The sequence below is a fragment of the Hyperoodon ampullatus genome (genome assembly GCF_949752795.1).
Source record: "Hyperoodon ampullatus genome assembly, chromosome: 14".
Taxonomy (NCBI): domain Eukaryota; kingdom Metazoa; phylum Chordata; class Mammalia; order Artiodactyla; family Ziphiidae; genus Hyperoodon; species Hyperoodon ampullatus.
In genome coordinates, this window is record NC_136927.1 from 16,592,758 (window position 1) to 16,607,587 (window position 14,830).

General features: G+C 42.4%; 1 protein-coding gene across 3 annotated transcripts in view; it reads left to right on the forward strand.

Annotated features, from left to right (window-relative positions):
* NAPB (NSF attachment protein beta) overlaps window positions 1-14,830 on the forward strand; it is a gene marked incomplete at its 3' end in the record, with an annotated part of 36,877 nt that overhangs the window by 3,065 nt on the left and 18,982 nt on the right. For 2 of the 3 annotated variants that reach the window (XM_079719871.1, XM_079719872.1), the window contains exon 2: window positions 12,981-13,060. In XM_079719871.1, the coding sequence (XP_079575997.1) occupies window positions 12,981-13,060 (80 nt within the window). Of the gene's footprint in view, window positions 1-12,980; window positions 13,065-14,830 lie in introns of all 3 variants that reach the window. The other variant, XM_079719870.1, reaches the window with a different exon arrangement.

Consider the following 14,830-nt stretch of genomic DNA (forward strand, 5'->3'; position numbering starts at 1 on the left):
TTTTTGTAGTTGTGGAATGAAATTAAAACTTATTCTTTTGCTGGCTGAGCTTTGTATAGCAAAATTAACACCAAAAGAATTGTGTTTTGGTTTCATTTGTTTCCAGAGATGAGCTATTGAACTTTGTAGTTAATTTCAAATTTTAATTTAGCATCTTAACTGCTGGTATGATGGTTAGCTGACCTGGGTCTGACAGCAAGATAGCTTTGCATTTCTCTTGTTATAGGAGACCACACTGGGTACACTGCCCAGCGCACATGGAGAGAGTGGATTAAGACTGACCGTGGGAAGATGTTCTGGATGGTTAATGCTTCCTTCTCGTGCTCTTGAATGTTCCCCAGTCTCAAAGCTTATAAGGAGCTGTAAATCTGGCAGTGTTGAAGTAAATTTAATGAAAGGCCCCGTAGGTTTATCTTGAAATAACTATAAGTTTATAATTTCTTAGCTAGTTGTGAAAATTGGGAATATTTCTTAAGCATTATAGGCCATTATCAGTATTCTTCACTCGGCTTTATTTTGTCAAAGATTGTGTTTAAATTTTGCCAAAATATGGTGGGGGCATGTGAAAGCATTTATAAAGCATTTAGGTCTGCCTCAGTTACAGTAGATATTCAAATGCAGATTAAACTTTTAAGAAAAATATTAAGCTCAGATTTACTCAGAGACAGGTAGTATAGTATAAGAAATATATATGTATATTTACTCTTTATTTCCTATGTAATAAGAAATAGAGGACTTCCCTGGTGGCACAGTGGTGAAGAATCCACCTGCCAATGCAGGGGACACGGGTTTGAGCCCTGGTCCGGGAAGATCCCACATGCCACGGAGCAACTAAGCCCATGGGGCACAACTACTGAGCCTGTGCTGTGCTCTAGGGCCCTCAAGCCACAGCTACTGAGCCCACACGCCACAGCTACTGAAGCCCGTGCACCTAGAGCCCATGCTCTGCAACAAGAAAAGCCACCACAATGAGAAGCCCGCACACGCAACGAAGAGTAGCCCCCGCTCGCCGCAACTAGAGAAAGCCTGCGTGCAGCAACAAAGACCCGACACAGCCCAATAAAAAGAAAAAAATAGAATAACCTATATATTGAATAATTATATATTATAGAAGGTATATTATGTATGAACCATAATAATATATACTATTATATGTAAGAAGACCAAATATAGATTCTAGTTTACTAGCTTGGTGACCCTGGCCAAGTAAATCATATTTGGAGCTTCTGTTTTTTTGGCTTTTGAATGGGCAGGGGGAAAGAATTTACTTGTCAGAGTTGTAAGGATTGAATGAGGTGTCAGAATGCTTATTAAGCTGCACAGAGCTATATTACTGGTACTTATAATCATTTGGTTTCCTAATTTGAGTGTCAATGTCAAGTTACAGTTTGTATATCAAGTGATAAACTCTCACAAGATTGGCCCTTTTCTGTCTGCAGTTTTGCAGTGTTCACCATATATTCTCTCATTCTTGTGAGCCCTGCGAGGTGCAGAGTGCTTTACAAGAAGTAGGGAGGACTGTGGTGGCCTGTGGCTCTAGGATGTAAGGTCCTGGGGCGTCTGCCTTAGTTGGTGGCTTTGGCCCAGCACCTCCCGCAGCACGTGGCTGTGGCAGGCGCGCGTGGACTATGGTGAATGTGGATACAGGTGTTGATTCGTTTTCTTGTACTCTTTTGTCTAGTTTCAAGAGCAAAGGTAACAAAGAGCAGGGGAGGAGTTCATGTCACTTTCTTCTGTTTTCTTAAATATGTGTTTGTAGTAAATCCATGTATGGTAGGAAAATGCAAGGAGCACAGAAGGGTTTCAGTTGAAAAGTAAAATTTTCCCTGAGTCCTCACTCTCCTAAATCTTACTCAGCAGAAGTAACCATTTATCTTTCTTTTTGATTCTTTTGATGGTTATTGCCATAAGTCTCAGTAATTTTAGAATACTTCTACTACCAGATTTATTAATTTTAGATAATATTTGTCGATCCTGCCACATAGCTTAAGTGGCAGTGCATTTTCTCCTTCACCTCTTGATTTTAGTTAATTCTCAATCTCCAAATTTTATCTTTTATATGTAAGTAACATTTAAATTTATAATTCTACTTAAAAATTTTTTCAGATATTTCCCTATTTTTGTGAGTTATAGAGTGGTCGTGAGTATCATGTCCAAACTGGGATATTTTTGAGTTGCCAAGAAAACGGGTATAACCTAGGAGTGTCCCCGCAACCAGGACGGAGGATCATCCTAGTTAAAAGTGACTCTATAATCTATTTTTATGCTTTCACTTTACATTCATTTGATTAGATGATAAAATGGGTAAAACTTCCATACCTTAAGTATTTTCAGTTAGTGATGCTTGTGAGTGCACAGTAAGGAGACTTTGAAAATAGAATCTCAGAGTGTTAATCACGTCTGTATTTGAATAGAGCTTAACGTAAGTAATGGTAATTTAATTAAAATCTAACAAAGTAATAGATCAATTCTTTCTTGCGTTAAAATATGTTTTTCACAGTAAGGAAGTATCTTCCAATTCGGTTTTAATGGGTGTTTTCATTAGGGATTGAATGAGGGCCTTTTCAGTAACTGTCAGGTAAGCGTGACTTTTTTTCTTAGTTATTAGTGTATTAACTAATGGATAGCCTCATACTGAACTCTGCTTGCATCCCTTGAATAACCCCTCTGGATTATAATGTATTATTTTTACTATGGGATTCTGTTTTTAAATATTTTACTTCAAATTCTTTTATTTACAATTCTTTTGTGTATAGTCTTTCTCAGATTGAAGTATTGATGTCACAGGCAGTCATGTCACAGGTACTCTCATAAAAAGAATTTGTAAGTTTTTCTTTTTTCCCATGCTCTGGTCTTTGGATTTTTAAATAGAATCCTCTTACAGTGAAATCATCTTGGGCTTTTTGGTGGGTATTTCTTTGATAACTTTCTCTTTTTTCCCTCTGGAATTTATAATGTTTAAACTTTCTATCTCTGCTGAGGTCAGTTTTGGTAAATTGTATTTTACAAGGAAATTATTCATTTCATCCAAGTTTTAAAATTTATTTGCAGAGTTTTGCAAAGTAGTCTTTTTATGACTTTTAAAATGTTATTGCAGCAGTTATTTCCCTCTTTTTACTTCTTACTTATGTGTTAGTGCTTGTCCCCTTTTTTGTCTTGATTCTTTTTCTTTAAACAACTGATATTTTGACTTATGAGTTTTACTAGCTTCCTGTTTTCTACCTTATTAATTTCTCTTTTGCCTTTATTACTTTCTTTTGTTTTTTTCCCTTGACTTTTTTGGGGGGTGAGGGGTGGTATTTAATTCATTATTTCTATTTTATTTATATGGATCCAAATATGCATGGATGAATTTTCCTTTAAAACTGTATTACTGTTTTAATTGCATCCCATAGATACTGATATATAGTGTTTTTATTTTAATTTGTTTCATCTTTGACCCAGAAGTTCTTTGAGGGTTTTGTTCCAGGTAGAAGGGCCTTTTTTGTATATTATTAATTTCTAGCTTTATTTCATTATGGTCAGAGAATGTACTGAGGTTTTCTTTGCCACCTAATGTGTGATTGGTGTTCATGAGTGGTCCACGTGCCCTTAAGAAGTGGGTTTTCTCTTTTCAGAGTGTATGACTTGCTAGAGATCCCTGAGATCTGGTTACTGATTATGTTGTTTAGGTCTTTCATGTCTATATTTTTTGTCCACTTGACCTGTTTTGGACTAAAAGGGGTATATTAATATCTCCTTTTATGAGTGTATTTCTGTCTTCTTGGATCTATTGTAATTTTTTTAATTCTTTTTTTTAATTGTAAAATAACATAACATTTACCATCGTAACCATTTTTAAGTGTAGAGTTCAGTAGTATTAAAGTACATTCATACTGTTGTGCAGCCATCACCACCATCCCATAACTCTTGTCATCTTGTAAAACTGAAACTCTATACCCATTAATAACTCCCCATTCTCTGCTCCCCCAGCCCCTGGAAACCACCATATACTTTCTCCATGATTTCAGCTATGCTGAGTACCTCATATAAGTGGAATCATACAGTATTTGTGTTTTTGTGATTGGCTTATTTCACTTAGCATAATGTCCTCAAGCTTCATCCATATTGTATCATATTTCAGAATTTCTTTCCTTTATAAGGCTGAATAATCTGTCATATGTATATACCACATTTTGCTAATCCATTCATTCATTAATGGACACTAGGGTTGCCTCCACATTTTAGCTATTGTGAATAATGATGCTATGAACATGATTGTACAAATATCTCTTCAAGACCCTGCGTTTCATTCTCTTGGGTATATACCCCAAAATGAAATTGCTGGATTATATGGTAATTCTACTTTTAATTTTTTGGGAACTGCCATACTGTTTTTCCACAGCTGTACCATTTTACATTCCCACCAACAGTGCACACAGGTTCTGATTTCTGAACATGCTTGCCAGCACTTGTTATTTTCTGTTTTTTTTTTTTTTTTAAATAATGGCCATTCTGACAGGTGTGAGATGATATCTCATTGTGGCTTTGATTTGCATTTCCCTAATGATTAGTGATGTTGAGCATCTTTTCATATGCCTATTGGCCATTCATATATCTTCTTTGGAGAAATGTCTATTCAAGTCATTTGCCCATTTTTGAATTGGTTTGTTTTTTTGTTATTGTTGAGTTTTAGGAGTTCTCTTTATATTCTGGATATTAATCCCTTATCAGGTATGTGATTTGCAGATATTTTCTCCCATTCTGTATGGTGCCTTTTTACTCTGTGAATAGTGTCTGTGATGCATAAAATTTTTAAAATTTTCATGAAATGCAATTTGTCTATTTTTCTTTTCTAACCTGTGCCTTTAGTGTCATATCCAAGATATCATTGACAAATCCAGTGTCATGAAGCTTTTGCTGTTTTCTTCTAAGATTTTTTTGTTGTCTTAAGTATCACATTTAGGTCCTTGATCCATTTTGAGTTAATTTTTGTATAAGGTGTTAGGTAAGGGTCCAACTTTATTCTTTTGCAAGTCAGTATCTGGTTTTCCCAGCACCGTTTGTTGTAAAGACTGTCTTTTCCCTGTTGAATATTTTGGCACCCTTGTCAAAAATCATTTGCCCATATATGCAAAGATTTATTCATGCGTTCTCTATTCTAGTCCGTTGGTCTATATGTCTTTTTTTATGCCTGTACCGCATTGTTTTGATTACTGTATCTTTGTAGTAAGTTTTAAAATCAGGAAGTATGAGCCCTCCAGTTTTGTTCTTCCTTCTCAAGATTATTTTGGCATTTAGGATTCCTGTAATTTCTGCTGTAGAAAGGTGGCTGCCAGGTTTTGGTACATAGATATTCACAATTAATATAATTTCATTTGAATTGTATCTTTAGCATTATGAAGTTAATTTCTTTATTTCATTTAATACTTTTGAGCCCAAATTCTACCTTGTCTGATGCCAGCAATCCCTGCTTTCTTGTTACTTGCGTTTGCCTGTTTTAGAGCTGTGTTAGGTAAGAGGATTATACTTGATGCCTGTTGCCATGTGGCCTGTGCTGCCTCGTCCCAGGGAGAGGGCAGCTCCCCTCCCCGTTGAGTCCAGGCGCAGTGGCCTGAGTCCAGGCAAGGTGGCCGGGAGTGACTTTGAGGTAGGAAGTGAGAGCAGAAGCTGCAGGGGTCATCTGTGCTTCCCTCATGAGAGGAGTACACCTGATGGGGGCCGCATTCCAGAACAGAGAAAAGACCCACGGGGAAAGAGCCAGCAGAGTCACAACCAGCACAAGGTAGAGTGAGAGAGAGAGAGAGGCTTTGGGAAGACTTGGGGATATTTCTTGTTGCAACAAATCTAACAAACACAGGTTGACATATTTGGCAAACTCCCGACCAGCTCTTTATCTTGAGGCTTTCAGAATAGCTTTATTTTAGTTGTGTCTGTCATATTGAGCACAGAGTTGGGTTTTGTTTGTTTAGATGTGTGAGCAAATCTAAAAATCTTCAGCACATTTACATTATTGGTATGACTGGCATATGGATGATTTTTAATTCTGTCATTTTGTTATATGTGTTATGTACAGCTGACCCTTGAACAACATGGGTTGGAACTGCGTGGGTCCACTTACACGCAGGTTTTTTTCAGTAGTAGGTACAGCGGTGCTGCCCGATCTGTGGAATGCGAGGGTGCGGGCGGGGGACTGCGTGTTTGGAGGGCTGGCTGCACCAGGGTCAGCGCACCAACCCCCCGCACTGTTCAAGGGTCAACCGCATTATGTTTTATTTTCAGTTTTTCTTCATGTGATCTCTTTTCTTTGCTTTTTATTTAGGAAATTTCGTAATTTTATTTTACTGGCTACCTTTATGCCGTGAATCTTTTTTAATACCCTTCGCTCGGTTTCCTTACTTAGGCATCTAGTATTTTGTCTGCCCTGGAAAAAATCCATTACCTACCTATGTGCCACTCAGAGAGGGTGTTCTACTTACCCCTTTATCCAGGGTGTGTGTGTATCGGAGAGGTTCAGTTATTCTTCCTCCGCTTACAGTGGGGTTTTGTCCTGATAAACCCCTCGTAAGTTGAAAATGTATTTAATACACCTAACCTACCGAACATGATAGCTTAGCCTGGCCTTCCTTCAGCATGCTCAGAACACTTCCATTAGCCTACAGTTGGGCAAAACAATCTAGCACAAGGCCTATTTTATAATAGTGTTGAATGTCTCTTGCTATTCATCGAATAGGTACTGCAAGTGAAAAGCAGAGTGGGCATCTGGGTCCAAAATGGTTGTGAGTGTGTCGGTGATCACATGGCTGACTGCGAGCGCAGCTGGTGTCCCTGCCAGACCCATCACAAGAGACGGTCTACTGCATATCGCTGACTTGGGGAAGGATCAGAATTCGAAGCCTGGCCTCTCCTGAACGCTCCGCCTTCTATCAGGACGTTAGTGCGGCTTCGTTGATGACTAGGGTCGTGGGGGTGGGTGGGGCTTGCTGCCCGTCCAGTTCTGCCTCCTCCCGTTTCCTGAGACCCTGAGTTTATTTCCACCTCCGCCTTCTTCCCTTCACTGCCAAGCCTCCTCTCCCCCTCCCTCCCGCAGAAGCACGTCTTCTGGAGTCTGCCGCCTCTAGCCAGGCCACCCTTCCAGCCCCCCAAGTGCTCCAGGTCTCATACCTGCCTCCTTGACCCCACTCTGCGGCTCCTCCTTGACCCCACTCTGCGGCTCCTCCTTGCTGGGGTCTTGGCGTCTGTGAGCTGCTATTGCTGGGACCCTGCCGCACCCCCTCTTGTGTCCAGGCGTCCCCTCCTGATTTCTAGCAGGGGCTGTGTCCCTGGCTCTGCTAGTTCAGGGTCTTTATTTCCCCAGCTTTATTTAAACGAAGTCTTGTTGAATTCTGTCTGCTAGTTTTGCCGTGAGTGTATTATGGGTGGTTGTATCTGCTCCTTGTTGATCTGTGTGGTTCTGGAGGATGCTGAGGACGCACTTGTATTTAGGCAGCCATCATTGTCCTATGGGAATTACAAGTCTGAAAGATAAAATTCAGTTTAAAAATTGAATTTTTATAAAGATTGAAATTAAATATGAAAACTTCGCTTGGCAAGTCATGTTGTGTGTGTCATTTCTGAGTTTATCCAGTAATTCCTATTTTTGGCTTCCTTGTAATATTTAAGTATCTTGGTTTGTTTTACTAAAAGGTCCAATCTATACATATCTCTCCTCTTCAAGAGAGGTGACTCCCCATATCAAGTCAAGGCCTTGGGACTATTACCAAATAAAGTCCAAGTAGCTTTCTTTGCTGTACCTGTTCTTGTAACTTTATTTCAGCAAGTTATGCTTAAATGCAGATACTTTTGTCAGACAGTCTTTAACTGTCTCAGATTGTTTCCTGTGTCTGAGAATCTGTGATGATTTTTTCTTACATAAATGGAAATAAAGTGAGATGGTCTCAGAAGATGGAATCCAGGGTCCAGGGCAAAGCACTGAGGCCACCTGTCAAGTTTGAGGCCCCTGCTTGTCTGCTGCCAGCTGCTCTGGGGGCGGTGCTCTGGGGCTTGGAGCTGTGTCTGCTCTTGGGGGCGGGGGGTAGCCGATAGATGCCTACGTTTGTTGGTAGGCAGGCCGACTCCAAAGCCTGCGTGCTGGCACTGCTCCTCCAGTTACTGGTTTGTGAAAAAGCAGAGGACTTCAGTCCAGCAGTTACAGGCGTTTGGGACAAGACTTCAGATGAGCACTAAGGAAAGTATCTCCCTGGGGCTCTGCATTCCACCTGCTGCAGGCGCCCTGCTTCCTCATCACGTGGAGGAACAGACATATGAAACCCAGACCGAAAATAACCCTGAAAGGGTTAAGTTTATCTAGGAAAACTCCCAAGTTTTAGAATCTGTGGAGATTACAGATATGAAGTATCAGATGAAAGTAAATTGCTTGTTGGAGGGTAAAAAGTAGAATAAATAGTTGTATATGGCTGTGATGTTGTGATATATGAAATATAGATTTGTTCTCCACCCTGGGTTCCTGGCACGGAGCTGGTAAAGGCTTGTGAGACCCTGAGTGGTGAGGGTGAGAGGGGTGTCTTGTTATTCATAATAAGCCCCTTTCAACCCTACCTGGGTTGTGCAGATGAGGCGACTCAAGGTGGGTCCTGATGGCTTCAGGATGGGGGCTGGTTGTCAGAGGAAGCAGCCAGTGATTAGAGGGCTGGAACTTTCAGTCCCGCCCCCGAGGGGGTTGAGTCAGCCACCAGGGTAGTCAGTCCCTCTGCCGTGAGCCTTGTAAAAACCCTACACGACAGGGCTCAGAGAGCTTCTGGGTTGGAGACACATGGAGGTGCTGCTCCCAGGGAGAGGATGCTCCTGAGGGGAGGGGGCTCCCGGCGAGAGTGGGGCTGCGGGCGCCCTCCCGACACGCCTGCCCTGTGCCTCTCCCGTTTCGCTGTTTCTCAGCTGTGTCCTTGATAACAAACCAGTGATAGGAGTGTGTTTCTCTGAGTTCTGTGAATCCTTCCAGCAAATTATCGAATTTGAGGAGGAGGTTGTGGGAACCCCTGATTGGTAGCCGGTCGGTCAGAAGAACGGGGGACCCAGCACTTGCAAAGGGCATCTGAAGTGCGGGTGCTCAACCTGTGGGGTCTGTGCGGAACTGAATTGAGTCGCAGGACATCCCGCTGGTGGCCGCAGGGAATTGGAGAGTTGCTTGGCATAGAAAACCCACGTTTGGTGTCAGAAGTGTTGTGAATAGAGAAACTGTTTCCTTTAATGGTAGAGGTATTTTAAACAGACTTTGAATTTTTCACTTCTTTTCGGGATGCTTTCTGTATTTGCTTGTTGTTTTGAGGGACACGGGGGGAAACTTGCAAACCTGGGATGTGGGCTGTTTCTTCCATGCAGACGCTGGGTCTTCAGCCTCGTGATTGAGGCCTGTGAACCAGGCCCTGTGCTGGACGCTGTCCCGGCATCGGCCTGGTGGCTGGAGTGGTGTCACTGGTGAACGAGGAGGAGGAGCCCCTCCCAGGCCCGGGAAACTCAAAGTGATCCCTGTGTTCAGTCTTTCCACACGGTTTGACAGCCCTTTGGGGTGTTCTGGTGATGAAGCTGAATTTTGTCTCTAGTCCTGCTTTGGCCTCATCACAGCTCTGTGATTGTCACGCGATAGGACACTCCTGCTCCAGATCTCTTGGGTTAAGAGCAGCGTTCTTTCCGCCTCAGCAGTTGCCCCGCTTCTCTGGGGCATATCCCTTGGTGTGTGTCGTTGGTCCCCACGGCTCTTGATGTGGTGTCTCTGGCCCCCACCTGCGCACATGCTCAGTTGCAGTTTCCCGCTGCTCCCAGGTAGCTCTCACTCACCACGAGGAAAATGCAAGACTTTGGATGAGCGGAGGATTAATAGGCTGGTCTGCGTGTAGATGTCATCGGAGCTCTTTGGAATAACGGGCTGTGATTTTTCCCAGGCTGATTTTTTTTTCCTCCTAAACATTAAAACGGGAACAGGTAGGGGCCGGGGGAAGGTAGTGAAGAGAGACAGGGGCTTACAGGCAGGCTCGGGCCCAACTCTGCTGCTCCTGGGGGCTGGGGGAGGCGTGTGACTCTCACCCCATCTCCTTGGAACCTGGGGTGGGGATGTTAGACACCCTCAGACTTCTCCAGCACTGAAGTTAAATACTCTTCTTGGCATTCTGACCTCCTCCTGGGTAAGGACTTTGTTTTCTTAGTGATTTCTGGCAGGTCAGTGCCATGTACTGTACTGTATCACTTTATAATGTAGACTCTCTCAATGAAACTTGTTTCTGTTTTTGAGGGTCTTCTACCTCACTTATAGGGGCTCTGGGTAACAGTCAGTTGAATATGTGAATGTGAATTCTGAATATTTGTCCTTAAAACTTATAAAAATCAACGTTCATGGGTGTAGAACACAGTAGGCATTTGGAGTGACTTAAAAGTATGTTTTTTTCATGAATTCTTTAAGTTATGTCTGTTTATGACACATGAGTTCTCTGGTGCTTTTAACATGAGAATTTTTCTGGTGATTCTGTTTTAGGAGAGGTGAGGCAGGGTTCATTCATTATTTTTATAAACATCGCTAAACCCGTTATCAGGTGTCAGCTCCACCACTGACCTTGGCTGGATGACCTTGGGCAAGCCATTGACCTCCAGGTACAGTTTTCTCTTCTGTAACATGGAGATCTTTTGTGGTCGTTGTAATAATGAAGATGACGTAAGGCATGTGGAAATGTGCAGCATAAAACCTAGCATAATGTAGGTGTTCTATTATTCCTAGCTGAACCTGCTTCTGAAAATAATAGGATAAAGTACATTTTAATGAAGCTAGTTTTATTTGGAAACCTTTAATAAGAACGATTGCACTGGACTTCCCTGGTGTCACAATGGTTAAGAATCCGCCTGCCAGTGCAGGGGACAGGGGTTGAGCCCTGGTCTGGGAAGATCCCACGTGCTGCGGAGCAACTAAGGCCATGAGCCGCAACTACTGAGCCCACGTGCCACAACTACTGCAGCCCACGTGCCACAACTACTGCAGCCCACGTGCCACAACTACTGCAGCCCACGTGCCTAGAGCCCGTGCTCTGCAACAAGAGAAGCCACCGCAATGAGAAGCCCGCACACCTCAACGAAGAGTAGCCCCTGCTCGCCACAACTAGAGAAAGCCTGCGAGTAGCAACGAAGACCCAACGCAGCCAAAAATAAATTAAAAAAAAAAAGAAGAATGATTGCACTATAATTACAGTTCAAGATGCCTGGTACATGTTAGAAAAATAAGATACAGAAAGTGGCAAGCCTCTGTTAGCTCCAAGGAGCTGTGGCTAAGATTGAAAGCTTTCTCAAGTTGGGGATTTTCCATTGGGATCATTAGCTTTTTTTTTTTTTTTTTTAATGTAGCTGTGAAGTAGAGAAAAAGGAACATGAAGGTGTGAGTGAGAGAAGGCGTTGCCTGTTCTGATGCTTCATTTTTGGTGTGGTTTGTTGCCATCCTATCATTGGCTGTGTGACATAGCTTCCAAAGGGGTTTTTTTTAGAGGGGAGAGGAACAGCTTTATTGAGATATAATTCACATACCATACAATTCACCCGTTTCAAGTGTCCAGTTGAACAGTTTTAAGCATATTCACCAAGCTTTGCAGCTATCACAACAAGCAGTTTTAGAACATTTTCATCACCCCAGAAAGAAACTCTGAACCCTCCCCCCTCATTTTTCTCTAGCACTTCCAGCTCTAGGCAACCACCAGTCTGCTTTCTGTCTTTGTAGATTGGCCTGTTGTAGACCTTTCGTGTGAATGGTGTGTCCTCTGGGACTGGCTCTTCACTTCACATGATATTTTTTGAAGGCTCGTCTACCTTGTAGTATGATCAGTACTTCATTCCTTTCTATTGTCTGATCTCCTCTATTGTGTGTGTACCTCCTTTATCATTTGATGGACCTTTGGGTTGTTTCCATTTTTGTCTGTCATGAATAATGCTGCTGTGAACATTTGTGTACAAGTTTTTGTGTGGACTAACATTTTCATTTCTCTTGGGTATGTACCTAGGAGTAGAATTTCTGGGTCATATAGTAACTATGTTTAACCTTTTGAGCAGCTGCCAAACTGTTATCCAAAGTGGCTTTTTATACAATTTGCCACTTGTACCAGCAGTATATGAGGGTTCCAGTTTCCGTACATCCTCCCTAACATTTGTTAGATCTGTCTTTTGATTCTAGCCAGCCTAGTGGGAGTGAAGTGATATGTCGTTTGTGGTTTGATTTGCATTTCTCTGATGGCTAATGATGTTGAGTATCATTCATTCATTCAGTCATTTATATTTTTGGCTGCGTTGAGTCTTCGTTGCCGCGTGCTGGCTTTCTCTAGATGCGGCGAGCGGGGGCTACTCTTTGTTGTGGTGCACGGGCTTCTCATTGCGGTGGCTTCTCTTGTTGCGGAGCGTGGGCTCTAGAGCGCAGGCTCAGTAATTGTGGCGCACGGGCTTAGTTGTTCTGCGGCATGTGGCATCTTCCCGGACCAGGGCTCGAGCCCATGTCCCCTGCATTGGCAGGCGGATTCTTAACCACTGGGCCACCAGGGAAGCCCTGGGTTTTGTTTTTACTTTTAAGTCTGAATAAACATAGTGCTGAACTCTTGGATATTAAAAGTGTCAAGATGTCTTTATCCTAATTTCTCTTGAAAAATATACTTCTCATTTCTCAGAATGAGTAAAACTTCAGTTTTCATGCATGGAAAAGACTCTGGTTGAGGGTGTAAGCCCTGGGTCCTGCCACATCTGTATTTGAGTCTCAGTTCTGTGGCATCCTTGCTGTATGGCTACTTTCTTATGCCTCAGTTTCCTCATCTGGACAATAGGGATAATTAGAGTAACTCCTTTGAACAGCTGTTAAGGTTCTCGAATGCTGGTCTGGCACATAGTAAGTGCTCATTAAATGTTTATTATTTGAGGGAGGAGGGGAGGATTAGGGATGTGGATGGTTGGTATAGTAAAACTTAACCTCATTTTTAAATTTTTCTCAGAGGAAACACAAGAATAGAAGAAGCTTGTGAAATGTATACCAGAGCTGCAAATATGTTCAAGATGGCTAAGAATTGGAGTGGTATGTATACAGTTTTTGTTTGTTTGCTTTTTAGGCAAATAACTTAAAATCACTTTGAAGGAGGAAATGACTGTCTGCCTTCCCCTTAGAAAAACTGCTGGCTGTGGACCGGGAGAGGGGTCCTTGATCCAAGGGAACAAAGCTTGAAATCCTGGCTGAAGTTTAAGCGGAGAGGCCGTGTCTGTTTTAGTGTCTGTAAACCACTTCATACAGTGGGCATGTGGTGATTTAAAAGACCTAAAGTTACTTGGATTTAAGAATAGTAATCTTTGCTTCTTATTAATGTGCTTAAATAAATTCAGTACCACAAGGAATGAAAGTTGTAGTAAAACTTATTGAAAACAAGTAGGATAAACAGGAGAGTCTGCTTTTGTTTACCTAAACCTTGGTGAAGAATTTCTAACCATTCCTTACTCTGATAACTGGTTGTGGTCCACTGAGAAATGCAGCAGTGGGAGGTGTTATTTCTGTAAACCCTGACAGACTCGTCAGTTTCTAACATAATGCTTTCTACTGGGGGAAATTACACAAAATAAAATCAGAATTCTTTTCATCGTTCTGAGAGGGGATGGCTCTTTCTGACACTGATTTGAGAAACAAATTTATCCTCTGCCCCTGGAGAAAGAAGTTCTGTGCTGGGGTTTTTCTGTAGTGCAGGTGGAGACAGCCTTTGACGGGGCAGGACATGGGTCTCCAGCCCTCTCGCACCTGCGGATGACCTGAGGCGGGGCCTTGCCCTCTCTAAGTGTGTTTCCCCGTGTGCTTTCCCAGCTTGATCGAGATGTCAGTGACACATCGCATTGTGTAAGCGTGAGGTGTGCGGTGTGACGATTTTCCCCCTTGCTTCTAAGGCTGATACTTTAAAAATCATTTCAGTGAAGAAAATGCTGTTGAACTAGATGACCCTAAAAGGTCTTTTCTGGCTGTGAAATTCTTTTTATAGGTTTAGTTGTAGGTTAAAAAGGTATGTTCTGTTTCCAAAGTGCATTTATACCTGAATTATAATGTATTTTAAAATGGAGGAGAAAACAGTATTAGCATTCACATCTTTTGTTTGGTTCAGGTCCTGTAATCATACGTAAAAAGTGACCTTATCTAAAAAGACCCTTTATTTATTTCATCTTTTGACCAGATGTTCTAAACTTTGGAAATTCCTTTCCGAGGGGCATTACTGGTTATGTAACCGAGGGGGACGTGTGGGCACTCCCCACCCTGACCTCAGTGATCTCTTGCCTGGACTGTTACCTCCCTGCTTCTTTACTTTCCTAGTGTGTTTTAATGAGGAAAACAAAGTAATCCCGTTAAATCTTAAGTCAGGTCATGTTATTTCAAATCAGAGCTACAGTCCTTCATGGTGCCCTTCAGGATCTACTCATCTCCCATCCCCTCCCGACTCTGGACGCTTCTCCTGCCCACCCGCTCCTTCCCCGGCTCTTTCCTCTGAGCCTCTGCCTGTGCTGTGCCCTCCGTCTGGCACTCTCTTCCCTACATTAGGGCGTGCCAGTCCCTGTTTTTTCCAGGTCCTTCTACAAATGTCATCGTCGTCTTAGGTCTTTCCTGGCCGTTGCTTTTAAAGATAACAGTCCTCTCTTCTGGGAAGCCCCGTTCCCTTTTCTCTGATGCCCTTACCACCATCTAGCAAAAATAAATGAAGTACATTTGTTCATTTGTATTGTCTGTGCTTTTATTATGTGCTGTCCCTCACTAGAACATAAACCTTAGAAAGCCAGGGTGTTTCTGGGCTTTATCTCTGCCCTACCTACAGGCCCT